This window comes from Stegodyphus dumicola, chromosome 10, assembly GCF_044657685.1.
Source record: "Stegodyphus dumicola isolate Sdum_Otavi_A_Nest chromosome 10, ASM4465768v1".
Lineage (NCBI taxonomy): Eukaryota > Metazoa > Arthropoda > Arachnida > Araneae > Eresidae > Stegodyphus > Stegodyphus dumicola.
Window position 1 is genome coordinate 45,565,452 of NC_140777.1, and position 22,875 is coordinate 45,588,326.

The window sequence follows — 22,875 nt, forward strand, 5'->3', positions numbered from 1 at the left end:
TACAGATACTGATGATCATGTTGCATAGTTAATTAATAATAACTTTTTTATATTTTTAACTGTCTTTGTCTTCACTACCAATACATATAATGATTTTTTGAATGCATGGTTCCTTAAATACTATCCATAACATATTGCAGTTCTATTCTTTTAAAGAAAAGTGTAGGAACAGATTTTGTCCAACATCTATGTAATAATACTGTATGCTGTTATTTATATAAATATTACTCTCAAAGTTATTAGAAGAATTTGTGCTGCATGTTTTTGTACCCGCTTGTGGCTACATTTTAAGTGAACCAAATACATACTTTTACTACATGCATTAAGGCCCGTTTCCACTGCTGCGTATGCAATGTGGTGCGTACGCGTTACTCCAATCAGCGAGCGAATTCACTTTGATTGACATCTGCAATCCGGTCGATGTGCGGGGACGGATGACGTACGGATGGAGTTCAACAATGTTCAACTTTTATCCGTAGGTCTGCGTATGCATTGGGGTCACGTGGTAAAAAAGGAGCAATCAGGTGTTGTCACCAAAAATTAATGGCGGCAGAAGTAGCGATGAATGCTCGCTTAGGGAAAGAAAGTTTTGCTAAAAAATACTTATTTCTGAATTAACATTATAGTGAGAAAACTGCGTGCTGAAAAAGACAGCAATCAGCTGAATTTAGTTAAAAAAAGATAAGAAAAATAAGATAACTGCAACTACAGTACTTGTTCGCAGATAAAATCAGGCATTCAAGAAAGTCAAGAGCAAAAATTATAATTCCAAGTCCATGAAATAGCAAAATTTGTCCTGACAATTATTTCCTAGTTCTGCATACACATTTACCTTTAATGAAAATGAATGTCTGACTATATCAAACTGCTATAGAAAATCCAGATATGGCATTAAAAGATTTTATAGATTTTATATTTTTTTCTTTTGAAATGGGTAAAAAATAAAAATGTTAATTATAAATTAAATTTGATAGCCCTTTAAATATTCCACTCATTAAAGAGTGTGTTAAATTTGTATTTCTCTATTTATAAATATACCTTTTTGGCTAACATATATTTGTAAGCACATGGAATATATCTTTAGCAGCCCGTTTAACTTCAATCGGAACGTCACTTTAAAAGATAATGTTTTTTGTAAGAAATGTACTAGAAGCTGAAGAACAAACTCTGGCGAATTTTTTAGACGTTAGCACACTGAAATAGGACCAAAAAATTTGTTTTAAGAATTCATTTACTTGTATATAAGCCAAAATTTCATATCATACTCGTGTGATGATAGCTTGGTGGTAAAGCTGACTGTAATGTGGTTTAACTTTTGGGGTCACGAGTTCGAATCCAATATGCTTTTTCCACCCTGTCTGCAACTTTCTTAGTTTCTTGTTCTAATTTGATCTATATTTGTGTTTTATAATTTATTTCTATTATTATATGCATTAAATATAATGCTTTATTTATGCTCTTATTTATTTATCCGCAAAAAAAATATTTTGAAAATTACATAATATGAATTTAAAACATGCTCCCTGTACATATATATATTTTTTCGTTTCACTTTTATGCGAATGCACATACATGTGCTAAGACTTTGGGATGTTTCCAGCTCTAAATTTTTACTGCCAATTAACATGAGACAGTATTAATATTCTAAACATTTTTTAAAACACTTACTGTAATAATTGCTTTTAAATTCAATCCTCTCCAGCAGAAGCGCACAATTGAATGAATTAAGTATTTCCATTTTCTTTACCCTAATGTGTGTATATATAAATATAAAGAGAAAAAGCGTATTTTTATAACTTCTCTAAAAAGAGTTATTAATGAATTAAAAAATTTTTAAATTAAAAATAATATTTTATGGATTATGCATAAAATATAACTGCACATAGTGCATTTTAAAACAAACGAGATTTCTAATAAATTATCCAGCAATGACCCTGATGAAAAGAAATCGATGCTAAAATTTTATATATTACCTGCTTTCTCCCCAAATTTGGGCATATTTTAAAAATATACAATCTCACATGGCAGTCAGCGGTAAGCATAGCAAATTTTGTGTAAATATTGGGAAACTTTCTTTACAATTGTTATGTATTTTTTAAGTACCAACTATTTTTTAATTCGTTTAACTTTTTTATTTTATTTATTTATTATTTTTCAGTAACAGTACATTTTAGTTTTAATAATATATATATTATTTCATTAATATTTAAGGCTTCTAGAAACACAAAGAAATGTTTTTTTTATTTACTTCAGCTTCTATGCAATTAGTGATGTTCATAATATACGTTACAACCTTATTTATCTAAAAATTGCTAGCGTACTTTACTTTCGCAGTTCATAAGCAGAAATAAAAATTTCCAATAACATGGAATTTAGTAAATAAAACTTTCCTGCGTTTTACGTGAGGATCCATATCAAATCCAAAACAAACAATATTCGCTTAAGTGGAAAAAATTTGGATGCTCACCGTCGTAACTCTCGAACTGGTTGTTTGGCAGCAAAATATTAGTGACATCTAGCGGCGGAAAATGAAAATAATCTACGGATACACCGCAGTGGAAATGCTGGTACGGATGCCGTAGACGTGTCTTCAATTGACGCAACGCATTCATACGCAGTAGTGGAAACGGGCCTTTAGACTGTTTCTGTTACTTTTTTGTATGATTAATCACAATTGATCAATATTTTACTAGCTGTCTTTGAAATCAATCATTTAAAAATTTCATCATCTTTTCACCTGCCCCCCCTATATTGATATTTTGAGAGAGTGTTTATAATTTTATTTTTATACTCTTCATTGCGGTATTTGGCATTGTTTTTAGTGCCCTCAGTTCTATTATAATTTGTTAACTTAGCATTCTGAAATAAGTTCACACCACACTTCTAACTTTTTTGACAAACTTTTAAAATTATAGCAAGGGAAAAAGCTACTGTCTATTACTTATTCTTTTTTATGTATTTGTAATGAATTGTATCACCTAGAATTTTCCTGTACAGAAAATGATTTCAGTACTTTTTATGAAGTGTCAGTATTTTTTATGGAACATAATATAGTACTAAGAATGTGCTTTTTGTGAATTGTCTACATAGTTAATTTCTGATTTCTGTGTAATTTGATGTATTTAATGGGACTAAATTTTGTGCCATTTGAATAATTTTGCTGTCATATTATCTTTAAGTACTGTTAGTTTATTTTAGATTGCTCTTGTAACATTTTTTGTAAAAACAATAATTTTGGTTTTCATTGCATTATATTTTTGTAATGTTTCTAAAATTTTTATTGAACAACATATGTTACAGAGAATATGGAGATGACTGGCAAATCAGCATACGAGATGCGATTTTAGAAAAATGTGAAGGAAATGATGGTATTAGACATATAGCAGTGGACACTTCTAGTAATGAGGTAAGGGCTCAGATATGCATGTGCTTCTTATTTTTAGATATAAATAAAAGCATATTTATGATCTGTGATTTAAACATTAAGTTGGAGAATAACATGTATATGCATTAAAATTATTGCTATGATGATTGAGTATGAATAGGTAGTTATCATGAATAGAATAGTTCTATGTATATCTTTGTTGATATCTGTTAGAACTTCTTTATACAATACATCAAAATAGTATGTAGGGAAGATATGCTGTTTTGGGCACTTCCATATTAACTGCATGTCATTGCCAAAAAACAGCCAAGTTTTGTTTCAGGTGGAAAATGTTTAGCAGTTGCCCTTAGGATGGCATCAAACTGATTATTATCATTTGAGGCTTGTTTTTTCTTCCATACAAACTCCATGAGGTAGTATGTGAAGTGATGTTGAGAGAGATGGTTTTCGATGGTTTTTATCTTGCCATTTTGCATTTCCCCAGATAAGTTTTATATTCTGTATGTGCATGCCAGTTTCAGGATCAACAAAATTGGGATTCACTTAGCAGTGAATATAACCATATTGTTCTAGTTCTTCCCTCTTATACTCCTTTCACTCATCAGAATAAATGGTCAATCCATCTTTAATGTATGTGTTTTTTTTTTTTTTTATTATTATTATTATTATTATTAGTTAATATGGCAGCATTACTGCTAGGAATCATGACATAAAATGTCTTTTGTTTCACAACAAATGCCTCCAAACATTAATTGTGGGGGGAATATTCTTCCAGCATTATTTTTACATCATTTAAACATGCTTTCATTGAACTTCACAATTTTTTAATTTTCTGTTTCCGTTATTTCAAGGATGCATATCTGCTGTAGGTAATTGTTTGAAAAACATAACTGATGTTAGTTCTTTAAGCAAGCAATAAATGAATTGCAGATCTATGGCATACATTATGTGGTTTCTTTCAAACCAAATTTTCAAATGCAGTTGCATTCTAATAATTTTTTGACATGTGTGGATGTTGCACTGCTAATAAATGCATTCTTTGTTGAAGTATAACTTCACTGGATGTGAAAGATTACAATATGGAATTTCCAATAGTATGCTGTATTGCTAGAAATAGCAGACAGACTCTGTTTCATTTGGAGATAAGTTTCTATCCATACATATTCGTAGTAATCAAGCATTACATAAAAATTTACTTTGGTGTAAAAACAGAGAAAATATAACATGAGTATCTAATGCAACTATGCACAGAACAGTAAACTAAAGTTCTAAAAAAAGTTTTCCAAAACAATTAATGTCTTTAGTCACTTTGCTCGGTTCATACCAGAGTTTAATTGCTAGTATGCTGTTAGTAAGAAACGACCCTGTTTTGTGTCAGTTTTTAGTTTCTGTGTTTAATATATGTGTATTTACTTTGCAGAATTTTCATATTTACTTGAAAATTAGACTCCTCATACTCATTCAAATGTACCCCCTCTACAATTCAGGATAAATTTTAAGAAACAGCCGTGTAGAAGAATATTCAATGAGAGCATTGCTCTGATCAGAATTAATTTTTGCCTAATTCAAATGAAAAGAAATCTATCCAGTTAAATAGTTAAATACAGTATTTTGCTATGGTATAGAAAGAAAAATTATTGATACATTATTTACGTATTTCTTGTCAAGCATACATGTATAAAGGATGTCGGCCTTAATAACTGAAATTGCTAAACTAGATGTGGCTGTTATAATTAGTGGTGGTTATACAGTTTAGATATACAACAATATAATGATAAAAAAAATCTGAAGGGTTTTAGATTTTCAAGTTTGCCCAAAAGGATTTGATAATGTTTTTTACACTCTGTTTGAATTTGTAGTCTACCAATCTGCTTTTGCACCCACTCTTGCCAATCCCCTTTTTTGGGGGGTGTTTTTTTAGCTTTGTTATTAAGCATCATTTTCTTTGCACTTGCGTCACATACAATTCAACAACAAAACCATAAAATTTTTTAAAGCTGCATAGCAGCATATGTTTAGAATTCCCAATGCAGTGTTAATTATTGGCATAACATTTTTACAGTAGTTCAGTCTTTTCTCAGTTCATCATATCAATATTCAGCTTTCTTAGTAAGATAACGAAAATTTTTTATGTCTCTTTGTTACTAACTTAAATGTCTTTAGAATTCCTAATAAAATGTTAGAGGTAGCCATACGTATTTTTATATTTGCTATATTATTTCTTAAAAAAATTTATGCATGCATGGTGAGCCACCTAAAATTGTTATAATAAAAAAAAGAAAATTATATAATGATTTTAATGAATACTTCTAGTATAATTTCATGAAGATATTGAATATTTTTAAATAGACTTCTCATTCTAATGCATGTTTATTGAAGTCAATCAAATTAAAAGTAGAAAAAATATTCTTAAGAACTGTATTTATTACTTTTAAATCACTTAGTTTTTTACTCAGTAACCTTCCAGATTAAATTTGAAAGTATTTAGGGTTTACTGTATGTCAACAAGCTGCATCATGGAAGATAAAACTATTTTATTTCCGATTGTTGCTATACATTGCTTTCATAGAGTTGAATTTGTTCATTAAAATTGAAAGATAAATATCTTAAATTTTTCCAAATGGTTCAGTCTTGTGTGCTGAATATTAAAATGTTTTATTCTGAACAGTGTTGCCACTGGTCACTTTCAAATTGTTGAATCTGTTAATAAAATATGCATTAAAGTTTTACAAACAAATTCAAGATTTGGACTTCTAAATGCTCGAATAAAGGACTACGTTATTCAAAATTTGATGGCTGTCGGTACCATTGCTTTTTCAGAGTGCAAGGAACATACATACATATTCTTCATTGTTTAATTTCTTAAAAAATAACACAGGGTGATAATATTTGGTGGCAGCAGTTTGAAAAAGTGGTGCACCATTTATAGTGAACCTATGAAAAATTCCTTTTTAGAGACTGATAGCTCCCTTTGTGGAGATCCACGGTTTGGAAATGGATTCCGAATCAGTCGAGATTCGTGCACTAACCTAGTGCTTCGCATTAGAGAGTAAAGAACATCTATGTTGCAAAAATATACTTTTATTTACACAGCGAAAATGTGCAGCAACATTCTTAACGAAAGCTCATTCTCCTAAAACATACTTTTTCCCCCTGCACTTAGGTTGCGCATGCACGTTGACAATTACTAAAGGAGCTTGGCAGGTACTGCCATCTGTTGAATAAACTACTTGCTACATATTCCTCCCACCTTAATTTGCTGGGAGGTAAATTCACACATCTGTTAAGTTATAATATGCATAATAGTACAGTATATAATATTGAAGTATAAAATTATGCCTACCAAGATGTTCTAATTAAATTGAAATACAAATTACTTGGAGATGCAGCATTCCATAATTTTCTAGACATGCTAACAGATAATACTAAACCTAGAAAAATAAAAAATAAATCAAATTATTACAAAGTATTCAAACAAATACAAAACATTTCACAGATGTATCACTGGTTTCACAGTTCTACCACTGCTGGTAGTCATGGGAATATTTCAGTCTTATCCTTTTGGACTGGATTATCCAGCTCAAGTCTGTACAATCTTTGTACTGGTCTTAGAAACTCAGAAGTCTCTGTTTTTATGAGAGCAAGTCTTATTTGTCCATCACGAGCAGGTATCAACTTTACCACACACGCCAGGTTCCAAAAAGCACGTTTCTTGTTGTCTTCCAGAAGAACAATGTCACCTACCTAGAGAGGTTTAGCTGTGATCAAACCATCACAATCAACTATACGTCTGAGGTCCTTAATTTTATCTTCGTTCATACCCTTAAATGATTCTCTTTGGATCAATAACATAAGAGTTATCTCAGTTCTTTCAATTTCCGAAATTGACAAAGTTTTGGAGGTTTCATTTGTAATTCTTCGTAATTTAAAGTAAAACCTAAGAATCCAACCTAACATGCGTACAATTTTCTTTATGGATGAAAAATACCTGTAATGCCAATTGTCAGGTTTAGAATCTTTATTAAGAGTTGCCAATACTGATTTACGCCTTTCTGAATTTATGATCTCTTCGTCCGGCAAATCGGTGCCTCTTGACCATGATGATTCTGGTTCTAACAGCCATCATGGGCCCTCCCACCATTTTGTCAGCAAAAACTGTTTAACTGAACAGCCTCTAGAAGGGAGATCGGCTGCATTCAACTCCGAAGGGATATGATGCCAATCTTCTATTTTTGAAAGTGTTCTGATTTCTTGAACACAATTCCAAACGAAAGTTCCCCATTGTACGTCTCGCTGGATCCAGCAGTTGTTGCGTCAGTCCAGAAGAATGTTCTTAAATTTGGCATGTTCAAGTCTGCAAAGACCACACGTCCCAAGCGTGCTCCGAATAAGCAGGATAATTCCAAACGAGGGATGGATGTATTCTTTAAAGGCGCAACTCTAGTGCATGCTTGCACAAAACTTAGATAAACCTTATTTTCGGTCTTCACTCTTACAAAAATACAGGTAACATAGGCAGGCTTGCTGGCATCGCTGAAAATATGAAGACTCACATCTTCGTTAACCCATCTGTCAATATTAAGCCATCTAGGAATTTTGACATCGGACAGCAGTTCCAGTTCTTTTACCCATTTCATGGACTTCTTTTCTAAATGTTCAGGCAATTTTTGATCCCAATTTAATCGTAATTTCCAGCACTCTTGCATTATCAGCTTTGGGAACAGGGTAACGGGAGAAAGGAAGCCTACTGGGTCAAATAACATATGCGCGCAAGAAAGGAGTGCTCGTTTACTTGCGACAATCTCCTCTTTCTTTAGTGACTCAATTTTACTGGAAAGAGTATCATCCTTCAAATCCTAGTTTAACCCTAAAATGCAAACAGATGTATCTAATTTAGAGTTGGGAATTATTTCGGTTTCACAATTCGGCTGCCATCCTCTAAGATTAAACTTTCCCAGTGACAATAACATTCTCGATTCTAGTACAAATCTATTAAATTCTTCAACATTCTTAAAACTAGTCAGGCAATTGTCAACATAGAAGGACTCCTTCAAAATATTGGCTGTAACTGCAAACTGATCTGGGGCACGATGATAGTTCAACATAGTGGCTAACAAAAATGGACGACAGTTAAGCCGAAAAACCACGCGACAATGTCTATAAATTTTTTATTCTCTCCTTCTGCACCTTTCCAAAAGAAACGTAAATAATCTCTATCCTTCTCTCTTATACCAATCTGCAAGAAGGCTTTCTCAATGTCTGAAATTACTGCAACAGGATATTTCGAAAATGATTCAACAATGTTGGAATTATTTCTATTAGGTTGGGACCTTTCTCAAGACAGTCATTTAAGGAAAGTTCTCCTTTGGCATGTGCCGAAGCATCAAAAACTGGCCTTACTCGCTTAGTTTCGCTAGATTCTTTAAAAACAGTGCTATGAGGCAAATAGTACTCTCTGTCTACTTCACCTTCTGTTACCTCTTCAATAATTCGTTCCTTCAACCAAGTATCAAATACTTCCTGATAAACTTTAATTTGGTTCAAATCTAATAATTTCCTTCGTGTATTAGTCAGGCGTTTTTCTGCCAACCTTTTATTACTAGACAAGCGAAAGGGGTCCAGTACCCAAGGTAGTGCACTTTTATATCCCCATCTGGATCCAAATTCAAATTTTCCTCAAAATACAGCATGGTCTCCTCATGAATTTCAGCTTTCTTCTTAGACTCAACTGGGTCATTTGTAACAATAACGTCTAACTTCCATAAGTTTTCTGCTGATCTTTCGTTTAGCAATAAAGAAACACATGCAAGAGAATCATTTATATCTGAAGATTCCTTTGCTGGAATTTTACCCATTAAAATCCATCCCAAATGTGTTTCCATCGCGACCGGACCACTTTGTAAACATTTAATATTTCCTGTGAATAATTTTCCAGCAATATCAGAACCTATCAACAATTTAAAGTAACTTTCGTTTTCGGGAGCATTACCCTCTACATCTGACACCTGAATATTATATTTACGAAGTTCTTTCAACCAAGGACCTTTATGTATTTTCTTTACATCAGAGCAGATAACAGATTCACTTAAACAATGCACACTACATATATATTTGTTATCAAGGCTACTCAAATGAACTATATATTTAGAATGCAATTTTTTTGTTTCTACACCTTCAAATAATTTATGAACTAATTTCACTTCACCAACACTGTTACATTTTAAAGAATCTGTAATATCTTTCATTAAATAACTTCTCTCACAACTCATATCTATAATCCCTCTCACTATCCTTTCCCTGGTGCCATTTTTTACCCTTATGATTAATGTTTGTAATAACACATCAGAGCTGGCAGATCTGCTAGCCAAAACATTGACATCATTTTTCACAACAGGCTCTACTTGTTAAGTCTTTCAATTGAGAAGGAACTTGTTGACACATTACTGACAAATGCCTTTTCTGGTAGATTAAACACTTAACCTTAGACTTACAGTTACAAGAAATGTGTTTTTTCTTCAAGCAAAATAAACACGCACCCTTCTTAAATATTAAATCTTTTTTATCCTGATATGTAAGCGTACTAGCTGTAAAACATTTTTCTGTTAAATGTGGTTTATCGCAAAATAAACAAGATTCCTCAACTTTCTTAATTGGAGCATTTTCTTTAAATTTGTCTCCTGTATACAAATCATTACAAGTAGGAATATTAGACTCATCATTAATACAACTTTTAGATTTTCTACTTTTAGCAAAAGAAAAGCACACTAATTTAATTCTCTCTTCAGATATCACTTCATTTTTCGAAAACAGAAAAATAGATTCAAGATCGGTCTTGCCTTGTTGTGATGAGCTCTTCCATTCCCTCTCCCACACGCGCAAGATGTCGGGGCAGGCAAGATTCAACTAACGGAAAAATAACACTAGCGTATTTATCTTCAGTCACACCGAGAGATTCCAGAGCATGTAGTTTGGTTTCAAACTGTCATACAATGATGATAGCGCAATGTCCTTTTTGGTTGCATTATTATTTATCAACACAAGATTCACTAAATCCCGAACGTACACTTTAAGAATATCTTCACGTCCAAAACGATTCTTTAAATGTTCGATGACTTTCGGATAGTTTTTAGTTGTTGGGAAGCTCTGCACTATTTCCCGTGCTTTCGATTTGGCAGCAGTAGCCTGAATCAGATATACGGATTTCAAATGATCATCTAGAACTGGCCAAGGTTCGAATCCCGTGAACAACGGGGTGGATGCATGGGCGTTTTCGTGGTTTTCCCCATGTGTAACGTGTATACGAGCCAGTTTCCCTTAGAAAGTCCTCCACGAAGACATCCCTCCCCTTAGGCAGATAGCCCTAGTGTACTTTGCCGTATTCTCAATACACACACACCAACACCATCTAGAACTGGATCTTCGTGTATCTTACTAAAGGTATTCCAGAAATTCAGCCATTGTCGTGGAAGAATTTCCAGGGACGATAACAGAACATCACTGTTCAATTCTGACTCATTCAAATGTCCATGTAAGCTATTATGTGCTTTCATGAAGGCTGCACGCAGTGGTACTCTTTTTAATTTCAAGGCTTCCATTTCTGCTGTTAAACCATCAAAAGTGTTCTTTACCTAACTAATGCGTCTTGTCACGGACGCCACTTTTTATTGTGGTGATCCATGGTTTGGAAATGGATTCTGAATCAGTCGAGATTCGTGCACTAACCTAGTGCTTCGCATTAGAGAGTAAAGAACATCTATGTTACAAAAATATACTTTTATTTACACAGCAAAAACGCGCAGCAATATTCTTAATGAAAGCTCATTCTTCTAAAACATACTTTTTTCCCCTACACTAAGGTTGCGCATGCGCATTGACAATTATCAAAAGAGCTTGGCAGATACTGCCATCTGTTGGATAAACTATTTGCTACAACACTGTTTGGGACAATAATTACCTGTGTGGTTTAAGTATTTAAAGATTGTAATTATTCTGTGTAGTATGATAATTAAACTCTTTCCTCTCATTTTGCAATTTCATTAACTGATTATAAGGCTAACCAAATTTTAGTACAAAAATATAGCAGATGTGTCTGGAAAACTTGTATATATTGCTTATCATACAAAGGCTTGTTATAGATGCTCATAAGCACACAGAGAAAGAAACTCGCATGATGATTTATACTAAATGATAGAGATGTAAATATATAAACATGTGGAAACACATACTTATTTATCTCCGCTGTTAACTATTGATAAGTTCAGTTATTCAGAAGTCTCCTTTTTGTTTAATTTTGAAAGAAGCTTTAATGTAATGAAATAATATGGTAGTTCTCCCTTGATTGCAAGAAATTTTACATGTGGGTAACATAAACATATATCTCTGTTTTTGTTCAGTATTCAAGGATTTTAGGAAATTTGTGATTTTAATTCTGCTTATTTTGTAGGGCTGTGTGTACATGTTATGCAGCTCCACTGAAGCTGCAGGCAAAGCATTTAATGCATTACATGGATGGTGGTTTGATGGTAAGTAGAAAAAGTTATGCATCAATTGATATGGTTTGCTTTTTTTTTTAACATAATTTTTTGTTGTTGTGTAATTCAAACTTTGATTATACAATAGAAATAAATAAAACAAAAGTGTTCAACTTGGGATCTGGAGTTGTGTGGATTTTAATATTCTGTTGATTTCAGGTCACAAATGAAAAATCATAAGATTTAAACTATGAAAGCTAGAATCAAAAGAATATTCAAAAAAGTGCATAGAAGCAAGTTTATTTTTGATCTTTTTATAAAGAAATCTGTATTAATTATATTAAGCGAATTCATTTTAATAATTTAATTGAGAAATTTAAAATCTTATGTAAATTGTGATTTATGAAAAATTATAAATCAATCTTTAAAATTATGAAATTATCATCTTATTAAACAACAACAACAAACTCTTTTAACCGCCCCTGCTAGTGAAAGCAACTGCGGCGTTTTGTAATGATTGCTTCCAGTAAGTGGGTTTGAATCCATGCCTTTTAAACATTTCATTATCTCACTCCGTATTTGGCAGGAGGAGATAGTTGCTAACTGCCAAGGTGGGCAAAAGCCAATAGGCTAAAATGAGGCAGAGCATGTTAGCTGAGAAAGAAGGCCTTAAAGAAAAGCCAAACGGCTGAAAGAGAAGGGGGTGCTTTTCGGCTAAAAAGGGAAAGAAGCAAAAAGCTAAAAACTGATCTAAGAAGCGGCGAGCCTTCACAGCTAAAAAAAAAAGGGGGAACAAAAAAATAAATAAAAGAAAGAAAATAAATTTAAAAAAAAATTTCAAAGATCTGTAGGCGATATGAAGCAAACCCTATCCACAAAAGGGGGCTGAGAAGGAAGGCCAAACTATAGTGATGTAACGGCAAAAGGAAAATAGAAAGCTTTGCAAACTTAAAAGCAAAAAGGGAGGGTGTCATAACAACTAAAATAAGAAGTGAAAAGACAGCTTTTTTTTTTTTTTTTTTTTTTTTTTTTTTTTTTTTTTTTTTTTACATAAATGAACAGACATAAATAAATGAAAATATATACATAAATGAACAATTATATACATACAAAATATATCTACAACGAAATACAGTACAAAGTCGGTAATCCGGACTCGTCGGGACTTCGATTCTGGATTATAGATCATCAATTTAAATCTGGTAAGATGGCATGCTGAAATTATACTATTGAAAATATGAAACCGTACTTTATGAAATAAAAAGAAATTATGATCTAAAGGGTATCAAATTTTACAAAAAAAAGTTTAATATTTATTTGTTTACTTCATTAAACATTTCTTTCAATGCACGCATGCATAAAGCATATGCATGTAATGTATGCACATTCTCTACGCGCATGTGTAATGTATGCGCATTCTCTACGCGCATGCGTAAAGTTTGTGGCTTTGAGGTCCGGATTATAGATCATTCCGGATAATGGACATCCGGACTTTGTACTGTATATATAAATTAATAATAAACATATAAGCAGATATATAGTTTGTTACAGATGTAAGTAAACACTATAGTGATGTATATATAAGTGAACATATATGCATACGTATAAATGAATATACATACATAAAGGAAAATATACATACAAATGAAAATTATATACATAGAACGAAATTTTACACATTGAAATATATAGTCAAAAGTCGTTAATTCGGACACCCATAATCCGGACCTCAAAGCTAAAAACTTTCTGCGCATGCGCCGTGTTGACACATGCGCATAGGCACATGCGTAAAGATCTTACGTGTGCGCAAGCGCAGAATACGTTTTCGCATGCGCGTTTAATGTATAACGGACGGTATAAGCTAAAATTATCTAATTATCTATTTCAGTTAATGTTAATGATTGCGTTGTTCCTTAATCTTCGAATTGGATCCCGCTTATTATTTTTTGCAGACTGTAAGAGTAATTTTATAAAAGTAAACTTGAACTTTCAATTATGTCAAATAGAATTTCCAATGCTGGAGCTCCCATAGGATCTACAAAACGAAAGTATGTTTCGATGTCCATCAAACAAAAAGTGGAATTGCTGCAAAAAATGGATAAAGACATGAAGAAGGTGACAGCGAGGTTAGTGAAAATGAAAAAATTTCGATTGACAAGTTAGTCGGTATTCTCGGCACAGCAATTACAGGACTTGAACAGAGGAACTTTGTAACTGAACAAGAAATTATGTCTGTTTATAAAATTAAAGAGAAAGTATTATCACATAAAACGAAGCAACGTAAACAACTTACATTGAAAGAAATGTTTAATAAAGTAAACAAATAAATATTAAGCTTTTTGTTTTGTAAATTTTGATACCCTTTAGATCATAATTGTTCTTTATTTCATAAAATACGGTTTCATATTTTTAATTTTAGAATTTTTGTCTGCCATTTTACGAGATTTAAACTGATGATCTATAATTCGGAAGAATCTCCGGATTAACGACTTTTGACTGTATACATAAATGAACAATCTGATGTAAAAAGTGAACAAGGATAAAAAGCATATAAAATTATATTTTTTATTTCTCAAATATCTATTTTTATTAGCAGTTTGTTTTAAAAGTTAGCAATGTTCTAGTTTGAGTTTTTTGAGTAATTTTGTCTAAATAAAACAGCAAAATATTAATCTCAGTAAACCTGCACATTTTGTGACTTTCGGTGAAATATTATATGTGAGGTAATCAATATAATATGGTTGTATATTTTAATATGAACTAAGAAATTTATTGCCAACAGTTCTCTCGAGCCATCTGCATACTCCCTAATGAAAGACAGTTTTGACCACAGAGTCACATAATACCAGTGTTTTCACACAGTCTTTTCACTTCAGTTTAATTTTTCCCCCTTTTTCATAACCAGCAAGTAGTAGAAAATGCTTTCCACAGCCAGTGTTTCCCTTTGCTGTTATGTTATTTCCCAAGTACTTCCAATTTTTAATTAAAAGTATTTATAGTTTTATGGTCTTGAAACTGAAGATTCCATTGTTAATATCTGACAGCTGCTAGATTTCAACTATGGACAGATCTTCAGAGATGCCTTCATAAAGGTGTCCCATTGTTAGCATTTTATGTAAATCAGTTATTATTCTCCAGAAATTTTCTCTTAGATACCTCAACATAGTCATGGACAGATCATGAGCACCTTTATAATGGTATCCCATTGCCAGGACCTCTATACATATTGCATATCAGTTACTATTCCCAAAGACAGAAATCTTCACTAGCGTGTGCAAACATAAAGATACCAGCACCACATTACTTTTGAACTTGAGAAAGTAACTTTTATAAGGGCATAGGCATTTTTATGCCAGGCAGATTATTATGCAGGTAGGATTTTGCTTATTAAGCAGAGCTGAAACTAAAATCTTACTTGTATATTAGGACCTTGGCATAAAAGTAATTGCTGCCTTAAAAAATGCTGTTTCTTCATATTAAAAACTGAACTCTTATCTGCTGGGGCATTCTTGTGAAGGTTTTAGTCTTGGCCAGCAGAATAACAATTTGCATAAAATGCCAGCACCGTTATAGCAGTGCCACATTATAAAGTGATCTCATTTTTTGGCCTTGAACTGTATTAATCTTATTTAGAGATTTATTTATTCAGTATTTTCTTTAGTATAACCAATTCTTGTATAGTACTGAAATTTTTTTGGTGTAAACATTTTTGTAGCACATTTCAAAATATGGTTATATGGTAGAAATCCAAAAAGTCTGCCCAGCTTGGGATTTATATTTACTGAAATGTTTATTTTTAAAATTCACATTGACTTCTACAAAAAGAGATTATAGTTCTGCATGAAATAAGTAAATATGGACCTTTAATACCTTATGAAATTCTTTATGAATAATGTTTTTCTGAAAAACATTTCAGAATTCTTTTTTCCCTTTGATGATGGTTGAGGCAATTATATTGTTCTCAAGTATTTAAATCTTAGAACTTAATAAATTTTTATTAAGTTGATGTTTTTATTTATCTTAATACTTATTGTTAAAACAGCATTTTTAATAATAAGTGTTAAAAGAAGGAATAGCATTGCATAGTTCCATATAACAAATGATAGTTGTAAATCATTAATTTTAGTATTATAGAGATTATGCTGGATTCTGAAATATGATGAATGATGTTTTTAATATTGAAAAACTGTTTATCCTTTTTGAATTTTGGATTTGTATAAAATTTAGTTGCATGTATAAAAAAAAAAGTTTTTTGAGTTCTGTATGTCATGACATCTCCTCTTTTGTGAGTGAAAAAAATGCTGCATTTCCTATTTCAAAAGACTGGATAGTAGTAGCCTTAAGCCAACAGCATGTTTGCTTCTTTTAAAATAAAATATGAAAATTTGTTGGGACTGATTGCCTCTGTGGTGTACTGATATAGTTTGTTTATATCTGTGTTACTAATGCAAATAGAGCTGATGAAGTTTGTGTGGTATAAATTGTGTGGTTTGTGTGGGTATAAATTTTGAAATATCAATATTTTTTTTAAATTCATCTTTCAGTTATATAATTTAATATACTACTAATAATAATAATCAGCTGCAGTTGAAACAAATTTCACTTATAGTTTGTAACATATTGGTATTCTTTGTGAAACAGATTGCCATATTGAGATTTAATGGAAACTCAATAGTTGAAACTTAATAAGCACTCTTAATTAGTTTAATTTCAGTAGTTTATTTACTTATTTAACCTTTAACTGCTGTGAGAATTTTTTCGGCATAATTACTGTGAGCGGTCTCACAGATCACTTTAACCCTTTCAGGACGGGAGTCCCATATACACGTTCCCTAAGAACGTCTCTTACAGCCGGGTGTCCCATCCATGCATCACTAGGGATTGCATTCATAGGATGGGTGATGCGTATACGCATTTTAAGCTGGAACGTTTTTCTAAAAGCCACTAGATGGCATCCTATGTCCATTACTTTTGAAATGAACACAGTTTTAGGCTCCTGACCTTGAGTTTCATATATTCTGCTTGACTTTGGTATTTTACTCATCAGCTCTTGCAAGGGGAGGGAGAGAAAGCGTAAACAGAGGTGAGCTCTTTAACCACTTGTGCTAAAAAGACGTGCCACGCACGTTAAGATGCTTTTGTCTCAAACCGCGAGCAACGTGAACACCACGTCGATAGGCAATTATCGCAAAAGTGAAAATAACATGGTGCACACATTGCCTAACAACGAGATTGTTTATTTCTCGAGTTACAGCTCTGGATTGCAGATGCGGAGCGGCGTAAATGAGACACTTTACCGTTTGTTATATTGTAGCACACGGCACTGCAACCGTGAAGTTTAGTCATAGCGCAAGTGGTTAAATCGCTGCGTGCTAATAAAAACATTTGTGTGTCTGATTTATATCCAATTCCTTTTTTTATTCTATTTTTTCGTCTACTATGTTAGGGTTAATACATGGAGTACTATTACATTTTGCATTGCCTTCAGATATATTTCCGTTTCTTCTCTTTTTATTTCGGAAAGCCTCCCCTCCAGTCTATTATGGCGGGAAGGTGCTATTTATCAGAGGAAGAATACCCTCGTATGGTGAATGAACCATTTAATGCAGATGAGAGTGATGATTCATTTTTTAGAGTTAGAAAGTGATGCTTTTTCTAACAGAAAGTGATACTTCTCCGTGCTTCGATATTTACCACACTCAGTCTTCATTTTAAATTTTGTTTCTTCTTACTGTAAATAGTCTTTATTGTGTTGTTTTATTAATTTAAAACTTTATTGATGGATTTTATCAATTGTAACTTTGGAATAATTTGAATAGCGCTTCCGAGAATTATTTTACAAGATAAGGAAATTTTTAAGTATATTTTCATGTAAAATAAAGAAAAAAACGTTATTAAGTTGCTAATTTTAACATATATAAGAGCTCAAGTAATAGTCTAAAATGATACCAAAAATTACGAGGCTAAAAGTGAAATTTTTTTTTTTTTTTTTTTTCCAATTTTTTAAATAAAATTAGGCTTAGTGATGCAAAACCTCCGTCCTGTGCGATGATTGCCATCGATTTCCTTCCGTCTCGCACGAGCGTTATAAACAAAGGTGTGCCGTCGCGAAAAAGTTAAAGAAACAAGTAAAAGTACATACTTTTATGCCTTTTTAAGGAATGTTATAGAATTCTAATTCATTTAAATCACGATATTTTAAACATAAATCATTTAATTTTATGCAGTTAAATTCATACAAAAAATGACTTTTTTCTTTGTTTTAAGGAACAAAGATTTTATTAAGCATCCATGAAAATATGTGACTTTATTAAGTATTACTGTCAATTAAACCATAATTCTACCATAATTAATAAATAATAGGTTAGTATATCTTTGTTTACAAGGATGAAGTGTAAGATGATACGCAATCAAAGCGCATTTTTTAAGAGCACTGAAGACACATGGGTTCCTTCCATTCCATCCATTTGTATGCTGTTTTTCTTTCTTCTAATTTTTCTTCTTGATTTGATAATTCCATCCTCTTAATTTCCTTCTGTCTAAGGATTCTTCTAATTGTTATCTTCAGTTCCCTTGGCAAAAAAGTGGAAGTTATCCCAACTTTCAGATGCAGTTTAATAAGTTGATTAGCTAATTTAAGCATAATTTTTTTTTTCTTTCCAGTTTTGTTGCATCAAGATATGACTGGAACAATATGTATGAAAATAAATTCCAAATATCTACGGGCTCTGCTCTAGAGCCTATTTTTGCAGGATGTTGACCAGGGAGCTGAATTATTATCTTATGCTTTGGTGTTTGTACTTTTTTTGCTCCATTTGGAGTGCTTTTTTCCATAAAAATTTTCATGTTGTTCACAGTCATTAGAAAAATGATATTCGTCTGCAGAAGGCTCAGATTCACTTTTGCTTTTGTTGTAAATACTAGTTGATTCTTCAGAATCAGAGTATTCTACATAAAAAATATTGTTGACAAGATATTCAATTTCTTTTTGAGTGAGATATACAGGATGTTTTTTTGTAGAATTTGAAGCCATATTTATCACTTTTACTAAAAACAAGCATCCGGTCAATAACGTCTATTGTTCACTAAAACTGGTACGCATCTGCTGTGAGAGGTCTCCCAGATACCTTAAAAGTAAAAAACATGGTAACTGAAGCCATAATAAAGCTAGAAGTGTGAAACTGGATATGTGACCTTGTGGGACTGGTTTGGGAAGGTGTTAGGAAGGACAGGGACCATTTTCCGGTTTTAGGGGTGGAAATGACGGTTAGAAAATCCTCAGCGGTCTCTCAGACTGCTCACAGCAGTTAAAGGTTAAATTAGAAACATTCATGTCTTCCCCGGGATTCAACCTTAAGGCTGCTGTGAATTGTGTTCTCTGTCAATATCATTCTGTCTCAACTCCTGTTTTTGTTGTCTGTTTCAAATTTTATTCTTCTCTGGGTGTGGGCTATTGTACCAGGTTTCTTTCATTGTGATTAAGTCACCCTGGAATGTCCTGCTTTTTTTTAAGAGGGGGCTAACATATTTGAGATTTATAGAAAAAGGATTAAAAAAATATTTTTTTAGTGCTTAAGATTATCAAGACTTTACAGATTTATCTGACAGGAAATAAAAAATTTAGATGTTTTGTCTTGTACCCTTATTTCATTGCACAGAACTATGTAGATATTGAAAAATTTTATGTGTTTATTATGTATGGCCAGAATTTATTGTCTCTTGGAAAATAATAAATAGAGATAGGCTGAAAGTTCTAGACAATCTGTCAATCCAGTTCATCTGGCTTAGCCTTTGTTCCATTTGATGTTTTACGAAAGTCATAAACCTCTAGCCACCATTAATGAACACCGTGTTTAACATTCCATTAAAAAAACTAGTAATATGGAGTTGTAGATAATAATAATTTGTGTACTGTGCAAACATAGACTAATTCCAAATTTTTATTTTTATTTATTTATTTATTTGTGTTTGTGTGTGTGTTTATGTGAAGAATTTAGGTTCAATAAATGTCTGCTCTCATTAATTTTGCAGATATACCATTAAAAATCAGTTCACTGTCACAATTTTCATTTGGTATAATTTCACAGTAATGGCTGCAATAAGTCCACAAGATAGCTAATCAACAGTAGTCTTGAGATCTTCTCTTTAAAACCTTTAATAATTTCTAAAATCTCAAAACCAAAATAATTTCTAAAATCTCAAAACCAAAATAATTTCTAAAATCTCAAAACCAAAATGTATATTTTGGTTTGCTCTGTACTGGTATAGCTGCAGGAAGGTGGTATAGCAATCTTTATGCAGATTAGATGGCATCAAGGCAAAACCTTCATAGTGGTGTTCCAATGTAAAAATGCAAGCATCTTTAGATTTTGTCTTCAAACTTGAAAAGCAGTCTTCTTAAATGTATTAGCACCTTTATGCTATAAGGTAGGGGTCCTTAACCTTTTTGTCCCTAAGAGCACATTCTAGAATATCTGTTGGATGGCGGGCACCATTTACTTTTTCAAGGTGAATTTATAGTTGGATAGAGTTAATAATAAATACACATAAAAAAGAGTTTGGTCGCATTTCGCTTTGTGCTGGTATCTGTGTTGGACACAATTTCTATTTCATTAAAGATGAGAAAACTTTCACATAGAATTGTATTGAAAATTAAAATATTTTTATTGTAATCGCACAGCGGGGGGACACATTAAACGATTGGTGGGCACCATGGTACCTGCTGGCTTAAGGTTGGGAACCCCTGCTATATGGTATTTCTCCCGCCTTCTTAACATGCCTTCATAATGTAGTGGTAAGCACGCTCGGCGCATATTTGAGAGGTCCATGGTTTGAGTCCCAGTGAGGGCATTGCTAATTTTTCATGTCTCCCATATCTGAATAACCTAATGTCTCTACAATGCGATAAACCTTTATGAAGGTTTTGGGCTTATGTAAAAGTACCAGAACCTTTATAATGGGTTACCATTATCAAGTAATCCTGTGTGCATTATCCTGAAAGCATGAATTGCATTTTTTGCAGTCTTTTCGTGTATGTACTTGTTCTGTTATTTGATATTTTAAACTATGCCAAAAAAAAAAAAAAAAATGCATATTATGCTAAGGCATCATTATGCAAGCAGTTTTTCCCCCCTTTAGTTAATCAGAGTTGCGAATGAAATCTGTATTCCCATAGCTGTGCCATATAAGGTAGATTGAGCCGCTCGCTACTAGTAAGAGAAATCCAACACTTACTATACTATTTCCAAGAGAAAACATGACCCAAGCTTCACTGGACATGCCTCCATGTGGGCACACTGGGCAATGAAGCAGTCGACCAACTAGCAAGAGATAGTGCAAATGGACAACTTGCCCAGCCATCTCTCTGCCAATTCCATTATCACATCTTAAATCAAGATTAGAACAAGACCTTATGTCCCTGTGAGAAACTAACTGGTCAAGGAAATTAAAATCAGTACAGGCAGAGCAATGACATATTTCCTGACAGTGCATGGCCCTTCTGCAGCCTATCTGTTTTGCTTTGGATTGCACCACACAGACTCATGCATATGCAGCTCAACAGGTACGATTGATCACTATTTGTTCGAGTGTGAAATCAACAAAAGACCTTTATTTCCGGACGTACACAGCTGAAAATGCACAGGTATAGCTGAAACAACTTCAAAAGAGTAAGCTACTACGAAGCAAACTTAAAAACTTTTATAGACTACTTGGCAATGAACTGCGAAAATATAAAAACAATCTTAAAAAAAAAAAAAAAAAAAAAAAAAAAAAAATCAGCATAGTCAAAGTCTTGGCAGAGTCTCCTTAATATCCACAGGTCACAAATACCTATCTTCTGAAGTAACTTTATAAATTCAGTTACAAATTTATTTAATTTTTAATTAAATTTTAATATTCTATACACATTTTTGGCTGGGCTTAGTGATAATACAATGCTCTACCAATTGAATACAAATGGTGACAGCAACTCAGCTGCTGGTAAGTAAGTAAGTGTATGAAAAATGAAAATGTAATTTAAAAATTGTAATTTAATGTATGTACCTGAAAATAAATACCTGTTGTCTGGGAAAAAAGTGATTTAAAAAAAAAAAAAAATCATTCGAAATCAATGCATTTGTTGTAAAGTGACTGTTTTGATTTTTGTGTTTCACTTTGAAAATGGCGGTAATTATGAGAAATATGATAGCATTAATAAATAGATCATGTGCATACAATTCACTCATTAGTAACATAAATGTGTGTATAATTTTTTTTTTCTAAATTTTCATGTGCAATCATTATTGATTTCCATTCTTCATAAACAGTTAGAACATTTGCTGCATTAAATGTTTTTATATTAGATCAATTTTCTTTTACATTTTGAAATTCTTCATTTATTTATTTGGTTAAATGATAATGAAATTTTTGCTTTTTCTGTATTTGAAGGAAAATTAGTGACTGTCAAGTATCTTCGCTATGAAAGATATCTGGAGAGGTTTCCTGAAGCTGAAAACTGCGTGGAGCCCTTGAAGCCCTCCAACAACAAGCGGCTTTCTCTCTCAACTCCATTCTTCTCATCTGCCTTGGAAAGATCTTGAAGCTAATTTCAGCTTCTATGTAAAAGGGGAAGGAGAAAAAGAACTGACTGCAGATTTGTTTTATTTTTTGTGCAAATTTTTTCTAATTGTCCTTTTCCAAATTTTTAACAACTAGCCCTTTGCGCTCCTTGTTCATTGTCAGCAATATGTTCATAGAAAAATTGCATTGAATAATAAAATGTATTATAAATGTTTTTTATGTTAGTTTGCTATTTTTCAAGTAAGTTTTGCCATCCTGAACAGTATGTATGTAGTTCAACAAGCAAAACAAACAACCTTGTTGATATTCTGTCAGAACACTTATCTTAAATCATCTTAAGTCACTTACTTAGAGTCATCTAGGAATGGTGGTGTTTAACAAATCAAGCTCTTCTTACTCTTGGGGGTAGGGTATTCTCACAACAGGTGACCTACTGCCTGTGATGATAAGCTAATGCAC

General features: G+C 32.5%; 1 protein-coding gene across 1 annotated transcript in view; it reads left to right on the forward strand.

The window, feature by feature from the left end:
- Positions 1-22,630, forward strand: part of MAN1 (LEM domain-containing inner nuclear membrane protein MAN1) — a 121,272-nt gene extending 98,642 nt beyond the window's left edge. The window contains exons 13-15 of the mRNA XM_085824915.1: positions 3,301-3,406; positions 11,829-11,907; positions 22,285-22,630. Of these exons, the coding sequence (XP_085681041.1) occupies positions 3,301-3,406; positions 11,829-11,907; positions 22,285-22,436 (337 nt within the window). The 3' untranslated portion in view covers positions 22,437-22,630. The remainder of the gene's footprint in view (positions 1-3,300; positions 3,407-11,828; positions 11,908-22,284) is intronic.
- Positions 22,631-22,875: the final 245 nt, after the last annotated feature.